This window comes from Bufo gargarizans, unplaced genomic scaffold, assembly GCF_014858855.1.
Source record: "Bufo gargarizans isolate SCDJY-AF-19 unplaced genomic scaffold, ASM1485885v1 fragScaff_scaffold_389_pilon, whole genome shotgun sequence".
Classification (NCBI taxonomy): Eukaryota; Metazoa; Chordata; class Amphibia; order Anura; family Bufonidae; genus Bufo; species Bufo gargarizans.
The window spans coordinates 94,674-105,862 of NW_025334106.1; the positions used below are offsets into that span (position 1 = coordinate 94,674).

General features: G+C 51.0%; 1 protein-coding gene across 2 annotated transcripts in view; it reads right to left on the reverse strand.

Annotated features, from left to right (window-relative positions):
• LOC122922490 (talin-1) overlaps positions 1 to 8,586 on the reverse strand; it is a 94,598-nt gene extending 86,012 nt beyond the window's left edge. For both annotated transcript variants that reach the window (XM_044273095.1, XM_044273094.1), the window contains exons 1-6: positions 8,423 to 8,586; positions 5,746 to 5,843; positions 2,636 to 2,765; positions 2,221 to 2,373; positions 330 to 472; positions 111 to 238 (exon numbers count right to left, since the gene is read on the reverse strand). In XM_044273095.1, coding sequence (XP_044129030.1) covers positions 111 to 238; positions 330 to 472; positions 2,221 to 2,373; positions 2,636 to 2,765; positions 5,746 to 5,843; positions 8,423 to 8,552 — 782 coding nt within the window. In that variant the 5' untranslated portion in view covers positions 8,553 to 8,586. The remainder of the gene's footprint in view (positions 1 to 110; positions 239 to 329; positions 473 to 2,220; positions 2,374 to 2,635; positions 2,766 to 5,745; positions 5,844 to 8,422) is intronic.
• Positions 8,587 to 11,189: the final 2,603 nt, after the last annotated feature.

The window sequence follows — 11,189 nt, forward strand, 5'->3', positions numbered from 1 at the left end:
TAGTGCAGCTCTCGTCCCACCAAGTATCTTCATCATTGTACCCTCACTACTATGCAGGTGCCACCTGCTATAAATACAGTACAACAACCCTCATCGTCCACCCCACTTACTCCAGGAATCCTGGCTTGTGCTTCACTTCATTGTGTGGTCCGAACTGCACTTGGCACTGGTAACCGGCAAATTCACAGGCCTTATCAAAGGAGACGGGGTGAGAGCCGTTCAGGATGTCATCCCGGGCCTGGAGGAGGGGAGGGTGAGAAGAGGCGGGTGAGAGGCGCCACCATTGTCAGACACAGAGGAGCACAGCCACTTCCCTGAACTACACATACCTGCACATACAGGAGATTCAGCTGGACCGGGTCCCTGGAGTCCACGTTCTGGTCAGAGTAGAAGAACTTGCGCCTCAAGAGCAGAGTTTCATTTTCATCTACTCCTTGTTCCCGCAGGGTTCGTCCCGGATCTAGCCAGTTTACTGTAAGACAAGACGTTGAGAGAAAAAGTGGGAAATCACCCTAAAAAAGAACTTCAGGACCAGGGAAGACCTCTTTAACATAGCATATACTATCACATAGAGCTCCTCAGCTCTTTATCTCACAAGCAGGATCTTCAGATTTATGGGTCCCATCAGGCTCTCCTACCAGGTTTCTCACTCCTATGGGTCCCATTAGGATCTCCTACCAGGTTTCTCACTCCTATGGGTCCCATTAGGATCTCCTGCCATGTTCCTCACTCCTATGGGTCTCATGAGGTTCTCCTGTCAGGTTCCTACCTCCTATGGGTCCCACCAGGCTTTCCTGCCAGGTTCCTCACTCCTATGGCTCTCATCAGGCTCTCCTGCCAGGTTCCTCACTCCTATGGGTCCCACCAGGCTTTCCTGCCAGGTTCCTCACTCCTATGGGGTACATCACGCTCTCCTGCCAGGTTCCTCACTCCTATGGCTCTCATCAGGCTCTCCTGCCAGGTTCCTCACTCCTATGGGGCACATCACGCTCTCCTGCTAGGTTCCTCACTCCTATGGGTCCCACCAGGCTCTCCTGCCAGGTTCCTCACTCCTATGGGGTACATCACGCTCTCCTGCTAGGTATTTCAGTCCTACAGTATATATTACATCAAGCTCTCCTTCCAGGTTCCTCAGCCCTATATATTACACCCATCTCTCCTGACAGGTTCATCAGCCGTATATGTTAAATCAGGCTCTTCTGTTCCTCACCCCTATATGTCATGGGAGACTCTCCTGCCAGGTTTCTCAGCACAATATATTACATTAGGCTCTCCTGCCAGGTTCCTCAGCCCAATATATTACATTAGGCTCTCCTGCCAGGTTCCTCAGCCCAATATATTACATTAGGCTCTCCTGCCAGGTTCCTCAGCCCAATATATTACATTAGGCTCTCCTGCCAGGTTCCTCAGCCCAATATATTACATTAGGCTCTCCTGCCAGGTTCCTCAGCCCAATATATTACATTAGGCTCTCCTGCCAGGTTCCTCAGCCCAATATATTACATTAGGCTCTCCTGCCAGGTCCCTCAGCCCTATATGTAACCTCAAGCTCTGACAGGCTCCTCAGCCCTATAGGTTACATCAGGCTCTCATACCAGGTTCCTCAGCCCTATAAATTACATCAGGCTCTCATACCAGGTTCCTCAGCCCTATACATTACATCAGGCTCTCATACCAGGTTCCTCAGCCCTATACATTACATCGGGCTCTCATACCAGGTTCCTCAGCCCTATACATTACATCAGGCTCTCATACCAGGTTCCTCAGCCCTATAGGTTACATCAGGCTCTCATACCAGGTTCCTCAGCCCTATAGGTTACATCAGGCTCTCATACCAGGTACCTCAGCCCTATACATTACATCAGGCTCTCATACCAGGTTCCTCAGCCCTATAAATTACATCAGGCTCTCATACCAGGTTCCTCAGCCCTATACATTACATCAGGCTCTCCTGCCAGGATCCTCAACCCTATATGTTAATCAGGTTCTCCTAGCCGATTCCACATCAGGCTCTACTGCTAAAATCCTCAACCCTATGGGTCACAGCAGATGCTTCTGGCAGGTTCCTCATAACTATGGGTCACAGCAGACTCTTCTGAAAAGTTCCTCACCCCAAAGGGTCACAACAGGCTCTTCTTCTACCATGTCCATTGGACACTACTGGTGAACTATGAACACATGAAGGAAATGGCAGGAGCAAAGACCAGGCTCATGACTTACATTCATCATCTGTGTGAAGTTTCTGCTTAAGTTTTTCCATTTTTTTGTCGTCTCGTAGAAGTGTCTTGTCTCTTTTTAGTGTGCCAGTGACCTCCTCCTTCTTCTCCTCCAGCACATCTCGCACAAGGGAATACTCATCATGATTGGTGATACCTGAACAAGAAGACAGACATGTAAGTACTGCAGCCACAACCTTACACCTGAATGACTACCATGGGACCGCAAGCCCAATCTGAACTCGAGGGACGGCAAATCCAATGTGACCATGAGGGACTATAAACCTAATGCAACTACCAAGGGACCAGAAGCCAACTACGAGGGACCGCAAACCAAATGTGACTGAGGAAGCGCGAGCCATATGTGACTCCTGAGGCACCATACTACAGCCATGGAGGATGGCTGATTCCAGCCTTACCGATTCGGGCACAGATTGTCATCAATAGGTCACTCATGGTTTTGGAGTCGTCCACCATGACAGTTTTCACTGTACCATCCAACATTCGAATCTTCAAAGGACGTTGTTTCTTCCTGTATTCCAAGGTGTCCTGTGCGCAAGAGGAGAATCATGGAGGCGACTATTAGGGTAGAAATCAAAAGCGTGAAGAAAACACCTACCAGACAAGACTATGAAGGGAGAGGTCACATGACTACAAGACACACCTACCAGACAAGACTGAGGGGAGAAGTCACATGACTACAGGACACACCTACCAGACAAGACTATGAAGGGAGAAGTCACATGACTACAGAACACACCTACCAGACAAGACTATGAAGGGAGAGGTCACATGACTACAAGACACACCTACCAGACAAGACTATGAAGGGAGAAGTCACATGACTACAGAACACACCTACCAGACAAGACTATGAAGGGAGAAGTCACATGACTACAAGACACACCTACCAGACAAGACTATGAGGGGAGAGGTTCACATGACTACAGGACACACCTACCAGACAAGACTATGAGGTGAGAAGTCACATGACTACAGGACACACCCACCAGACAAGACTATGAGGGGAGAAGTCACATGACTATACAGGACACACCTACCAGACAAGACTATGAAGTGAGAAGTCACATGACTACAAGACACACCTACCAGACAAGACTATGAAGGGAGAGGTCACATGACTACAAGACACACCTACCAGACAAGACTATGAGGGGAGAGGTTCACATGACTACAGGACACACCTACCAGACAAGACTATGAGGGGAGAGGTTCACATGACTACAGGACACACCTACCAGACAAGACTATGAGGGGAGAAGTCACATGACTACAGAACACACCTACCAGACAAGACTATGAGGGGAGAGGTTCACATGACTACAGGACACACCCACCAGACAAGACTATGAGGGTAAAGGTCACATGACTACAGGACACACCCACCAGACAAGACTATGAAGGGAGAAGTCACATAACTACAGGACACACCCACCAGACAAGACTATGAAGGGAGAAGTCACATAACTACAGGACACACCCACCAGAAAAGACTGAGGGGAGAAGTCACATAACTACAGGACACACCCACCAGACAAGACTATGAAGGGAGCAGTCACATAACTACAGGACACACCCACCAGAAAAGACTGAGGGGAGAAGTCACATAACTACAGGACACACCCACCAGACAAGACTATGAGGTGAGAAGTCACATGACTACAGGACACACCCACCAGACAAGACTATGAGGGGAAAGGTCACATAACTAAAGGACACACCCACCAGAAAAGACTATGAGGGGAGAAGTCACATGACTACAGGACACACCCACCAGAAAAGACTATGAGGGTAAAGGTCACATGACTACAGGACACACCCACCAGACAAGACTATGAGGGCAAAGGTCACATGACTACAGGACACACCCACCAGACAAGACTATGAGGGGAAAGGTCACATAACTAAAGGACACACCCACCAGAAAAGACTATGAGGGGAGAAGTCACATGACTACAGGACACACCCACCAGAAAAGACTATGAGGGTAAAGGTCACATGACTACAGGACACACCCACCAGACAAGACTATGAGGTGAGAAGTCACATGACTACAGGACACACCCACCAGAAAAGACTATGAGGGGAGAAGTCACATAACTACAGGACACACCCACCAGACAAGACTATGAGGGCAAAGGTCACATGACTACAGGACACACCCACCAGACAAGACTATGAGGGGAGAAGTCACATGACTACAAGACACACCTACCAGACAAGACTATGAGGGGAGAGGTTTACATGACTACAGGACACACCTACCACACAAGACTATGAGGCGAGAAGTCACATGACTACAGGACACACCCACCAGACAAGACTATGAGGGGAAAGGTCACATGACTAAAGGACACACCTACCAGACAAGACTATGAGGGGAGAAGTCACATGACTACAGAACACACCTACCAGACAAGACTATGAGGGGAGAGGTTCACATGACTACAGGACACACCCACCAGACAAGACTATGAGGGTAAAGGTCACATGACTACAGGACACACCCACCAGACAAGACTATGAAGGGAGAAGTCACATAACTACAGGACACACCCACCAGACAAGACTATGAGGGGAGAGGTTCACATGACTACAGGACACACCCACCAGACAAGACTATGAGGGCAAAGGTCACATGACTACAGGACACACCCACCAGACAAGACTATGAGGGGAGAAGTCAGAGGTCACAGTGCAGGACACACCCACCAGACAAGACTATGAGGGGAGAAGTCACATAACTACAGGACACACCCACCAGACAAGACTATGAAGGGAGAAGTCACATGACTACAGGACACACCCACCAGACAAGACTATGAGGGGAGAAGTCACATGACTACAGGACACACCCACCAGACAAGACTGAGGGGAGAAGTCACATGACTACAGGACACACCTACCAGACAAGACTATGAGGGGAGAAGTCACATGACTACAGGACACACCCACCAGACAAGACTATGAGGGGAGAGGTCACATGACTACAGGACACACCTACCAGACAAGACTATGAGGGGAGAAGTCACAGAGGTCACAGTACTCTCGCTGGAGAATTATGGGAGGAGGGGTCACAGGGGGGCGATATATGGAGGAGCAGGGATACTTCCATCACATTGTCACCTATGAGCAGCCTATATGTGACTATGTAATGTTTTTGGAGGATGTTTTTCTAGATATAATATTTTTGAAGTCACACCATGTACCCTCTTCCAGTCCGGGCTCTATAACGTCCTCTTAGTCTGGACAGTAGACAGTCTCATGTCATTCTCTCGCCCAGAGGTCAGTGACTCCAGCAACACACTGATAAGTGCTCCTCTGTGGACACCTGTATCTAGGCCCATCGAGAGGACAACACAGCGGTCATAGTGTCATCCTAATTCTACACCTACTATTAGCATGAGGATTACCCTGCAGACATCCTCTCAGGGCATCATCCCTGCATACAGGAGTTTTCTCTCTGTGTGGACAACTTCAGAGGTCCCGTACTGACTGGTGAACTCACCCCATTACGTAACATGTAATAATCCAGCGCCTTCCCGGCCTCCAGCCAGATTCCCTTCTTGGGATCCTCATCGGACAGAAAGAGACCAAAGTCATTGGCTGAAAATGAAAAGAACAGATCAGATCCAGGCGAGAACAGCAGCATCCCGCACAACCTGCTCACGCTAAGGGCCAGTTCACAAGACGTGAAGAACACGCTTAAAAACAAAGCTGCATTTCCAGCTTGAGGTTCTGACGCAGATCTGCCCCAAACAACTTGCAGAAAACGCAGAATAAACGCATGGACTTACATGGAGCCGTTATTAATGCTTGACGTTCACTTCAGCGCTGACTCTGCCCCAGGACAGCGCGATGCTGCTATGCTCTACACTTCAGCGCTGACTCTGCCCCAGGACAGCGCGATGCTGCTATGCTCTACACTTCAGCGCTGATTCTGCCCCAGGACAGCGCGATGCTGCTATGCTCTACACTTCAGCGCTGATTCTGCCCCAGGACAGCGCGATGCTGCTATGCTCTACACTTCCTTTTTACAAGTGTGAAAAAATAATAAAAAAGAGCTGCTTCCGACTGAAATGAATAGGAGGCTGGTGTGAGGTAGAAAGAAACGCTCAAAAATTACCAACACTGATCTAAAATATCCTCACCCCCGAGATCCCAACAATGAGCCAAAATAGTCCCCCCAAAGATCCCAATACTGAGCCAAAATATCCTCACCCCCAGAGATCCCAGCAATGAGACAAAATATCCTCAGAATATCCGCAGAAAGCCCTGGGGATGGGGCGATATCCGCAGAAAGCCCTGGGGATGGGGCGATATCCGCAGAAAGCCCTGGGGATGGGGCGATATCCGCAGAAAGCCCTGGGGATTGGGGCGATATCCGCAGAAAGCCCTGGGGATGGGGCGATATCCGCAGAAAGCCCTGGGGATGGGGCGATATCCGCAGAAAGCCCTGGGGAATGGGGCGATATCCGCAGAAAGCCCTGGGGATGGGGCGATATCCGCAGAAAGCCCTGGGGATGGGGCGATATCCGCAGAAAGCCCTGGGGATGGGGCGATATCCGCAGAAAGCCCTGGGGATGGGGCGATATCCGCAGGAAAGCCCTGGGGATGGGGCGATATCCGCAGAAAGCCCTGGGGATGGGGCGATATCCGCAGAAAGCCCTGGGGATGGGGCGATATCCGCAGAAAGCCCTGGGGATGGGGCGATATCCGCAGAAAGCCCTGGGGATGGGGCGATATCCGCAGAAAGCCCTGGGGATGGGGACGATATCCGCAGAAAGCCCTGGGGATGGGACGATATCCGCAGAAAGCCCTGGGGGTGGGACGATATCCGCAGAAAGCCCTGGGGTGGGACGATATCCGCAGAAAGCCCTGGGGGTGGGACGATATCCGCAGAAAGCCCTGGGGGTGGGACGATATCCGCAGAAAGCCCTGGGGGTGGGACCGAATCATCCCGCAGAAAGCCCTGGGGATGTGGGACGCTCTCCGCATGAACGCCCTGGGATGGGCACGGATATCCGCAGAGACAGCCTGCTGGGCTGGGACGGATATCCGCAGAGAAAGGCCCTGGGGTATTGGGCCGATAGTCCGCCGAAGAAGCCCTGGGGATGGTACGCTATCCGCAGAAAGCCCTGGGGATGGGACGATATCCGCAGAAAGCCCTGGGGATGGGACGATATCCGCAGAAAGCCCCGTGGGGCTGGGACGCTATCCGCAGAAAGCCCTGGCGATGGGACGCATATCCGCCAGCACGCCCTGGGATTGGGACGAATATCCGCAGAAAAGCCCTGGGATTGGACGCTATCAGCAGAAAGCCCTGGGGATGGGAACGATATACGCAGAAGCCCTGGGATGGGACGATTCCGCAGAAAGCCCTTGGGATGGGACGATATCGCAGAAAGCCCTGGGATGGGACGATATCCGCAGCAAAGCCCCTGGGGATGGGACGACTATCGCAGAAAGCCCTGGGGATGGGACGATATCCGCAGAAAGCCCTGGGGATGGGACGATATCCCGCCAGAAAGCCCCTGGGGATGGGACGATATCCGCAGAAAGCCCTGGGGATGGGACGATATCCGCGAGAAAGTCCTGGGGATGGGACGATTATCCGCAGAAAGTCCTGGGGATGGGACGATATCCGCAGAAAGTCCTGGGGATGGACGATATCCGCAGAAAGCCCTGGAGATGGGACGATATCCGCAGAAAGTCCTGGGGATGGGTACGATATCCGCAGAAAGCCTGGGGATGGGGCGATATCGCAGAAGCCCTGGGGATGGGACGATATCCGCAGAAAGCCCTGGGGATGGGACGATATCCGCAGAAAGCCCTGGGGATGGGACGATATCCGCAGAAAGCTCTGGGATGGATGGCGACGATATCCGCAGAAAGTCCTGGGGATGGGACGATATCCGCAGAAAGCCCTGGCGATCGGATGACATCAGTTGGGGAGAATGAGGGCACAGGACATGAGGTGTCCCAACTATAAAAACAGAAGAGCAGGACAAGTGTCAGCGGCCACCCACTGAGCGAGAGCGCGGCAGATCTGGACAGTAAATATAGCCCGTCTGGCATGTGACCTGCTGACAATGGAGGACAGGCATTTAACCCTTTCCTACACAGATTCCCAGCGTCCATACACAACTGAGCCCAGATCCCCACGAGACACCCCCAACACTTACGCTGGCCGATCTGTGCCTCTGGGACACGCTCCCGGATGATACGACAGGCGTCATAAATCATTGTGGACGGTTCAAATTGCATCGTCTTCACCACATTGCCAATACTGATCTTCAATGACAGCGCCACCATGATGACAGCGGGGGTGGGGGACTACTCTATGGGAAAGACCTGAAGAGAAAGAAGAGCGGATTGCATGGGTGAGCATACAAACTACACAGAGGTTACATGTATGAGCATACTGTATGAACAACATTGAGGTTACATGTATGATTGTACGACCTACACAGAGGTTACATGTATGTGATATATGACCTACATAGAGAATACATGTATGTGTTAGGAGTATAGGACCTACTGATGTACCATGTCCACCTACTTCTATCCTCTGTGTACAGTTCTGCTGGTGTAATGACTGTTCACCGCCTGTCCTACCATCCACCGTGTACAGTTCTGCTGGTGTAATGACTGTTCACCGCCTGTCCTACCCTCCACCTACTTCTATCCTCTGTGTACAGTTCTGCTGGTGTAATGACTGTTCACTGCCTGTCCTACCCTCCACCTACTTCTATCCACAGTACAGTTCTGCTGGTGTAATGACTGTTCACCGCCTGTCCTACCCTCCACCTACTTCTATCCTCTGTGTACAGTTCTGCTGGTGTAATGACTGTTCACCGCCTGTCCTACCATCCACCTACTTCTATCCTCCGTGTACAGTTCTGCTGGTGTAATGACTGTTCACCGCCTGTCCTACCATCCACCTACTTCTATCCACTGTGTACAGTTCTGCTGGTGTAATGACTGTTCACCGCCTGTCCTACCCTCCACCTACTTCTATCCCCTGTGTACAGTTCTGCTGGTGTAATGACTGTTCACCGCCTGTCCTACCATCCACCTACTTCTATCCTCTGTGAACAGTTCTGCTGGTGTAATGACTGTTCACCGCCTGTCCTACCCTCCACCTACTTCTATCCACTGTGTACAATTCTGCTGGTGTAATGACTGTTCACCCGCCTGTCCTACCCTCCACCTACTTCTATCCTCTGTGTACAGTAATGCTGGTGTAATGACTGTTCACCGCCTGTCCTACCCTCCACCTACTTCTATCCACCGTGTACAGTTCTGCTGGTGTAATGACTGTTCACCGCCTGTCCTACCATCCACCTACTTCTATCCTCTGTGTACAGTAATGCTGGTGTAATGACTGTTCACCGCCTGTCCTACCATCCACCTACTTCTATCCTCTGTGTACAGTTCTGAGTGTGTAATGACTGTTCACCCGCCTGTCCTACCCTCCACCTACTTCTATCCACAGTACAGTTCTGCTGGTGTAATGACTGTTCACCCGCCTGTCCTACCATCCACCTACTTCTATTCACTGTGTACAGTTCTGCTGGTGTAATGACTGTTCACCGCCTGTCCTACCCTCCACCTACTTCTATCCTCTGTGTACAGTTCTGCTGGTGTAATGATTGTTCACTGCCTGTCCTACCCTCCACCTACTTCTATCCCCTGTGTACAGTTCTGCTGGTGTAATGACTGTTCACCGCCTGTCCTACCATCCACCTACTTCTATCCTCTGTGTACAGTTCTGCTGGTGTAATGATTGTTCACCCGCCTGTCCTACCATCCACCTACTTCTATCCTCTGTGTACAGTTCTGCTGGTGTAATGACTGTTCACCGCCTTCCTACCCTCCACCTACTTCTAATCCACTGTGTACAATTCTGCTGGTGTAATGACTGTTCACCCGCCTGTCCTACCTCCACCTACTTCTATCCTCTGTGTACAGTTCTGCTGGTGTAATGACTGTTCACCGCCTGTCCTACCCTCCACCTACTTCTATCCACTGTGTACAATTCTGCTGGTGTAATGACTGTTCACCGCCTGTCCTACCCTCCACCTACTTCTATCCACCGTGTACAGTTCTGCTGGTGTAATGACTGTTCACCGCCTGTCCTACCATCCACCTACTCTATCCTCTGTGTACAGTAATGCTGGTGTATGACTGTTCACCGCCTGTCCCTACCATCCCCTACTTCTATCCTCTGTGTACAGTTCTGAGTGTGTAATGACTGTTCACCCGCCTGTCCTACCCTCCACCTACTTCTATCCACAGTACAGTTCTGCTGGTGTAATGACTGTTCACCCGCCTGTCCTACCATCCACCTACTTCTAGTCACTGTGTACAGGTCTGCTGGTGTAATGACTGTTCACCGCCTGTCCTACCCTCCACCTACTTCTATCCACGGTGTACAGTTTCTGCTGGTGTAATGACTGTTCACCCGCCTGTCCTACCCTCCACCTACTTCTATCCACTGTGTACAGTTCTGCTGGTGTAATGACTGTTCACACCGCCTGTCCTACCCTCCACCTACCTTCTATACACAGGTACAGTTCTGCTGGTGTAATGACTGTTCACCGCCTGTCCTACCCTCCACCTACTTCTATCCACTGTGTACAGTTCTGCTGGTGTAATGACTGTTCACCGCCTGTCCTACCCTCCACCTACTTCTATCCACTGTGTACAGTTCTGCTGGTTGTAAATGACCTGTTCACCCGCCTGTCCTACCCTCCACCTACTTCTATACACATGTACAGTTCTGCTGGTGTAATGACTGTTCACCCGCCTGTCTACCATCCACCTACTTCTATCCTCTGTGTACAGTTCTGCTGGTGTAATGACTGTTCACCCGCCTGTCCTACCCTCCACCTACTTCTATCCACTGTGTACAATTCTGCTGGTGTAATGACTGTTCACCGCCTGTCC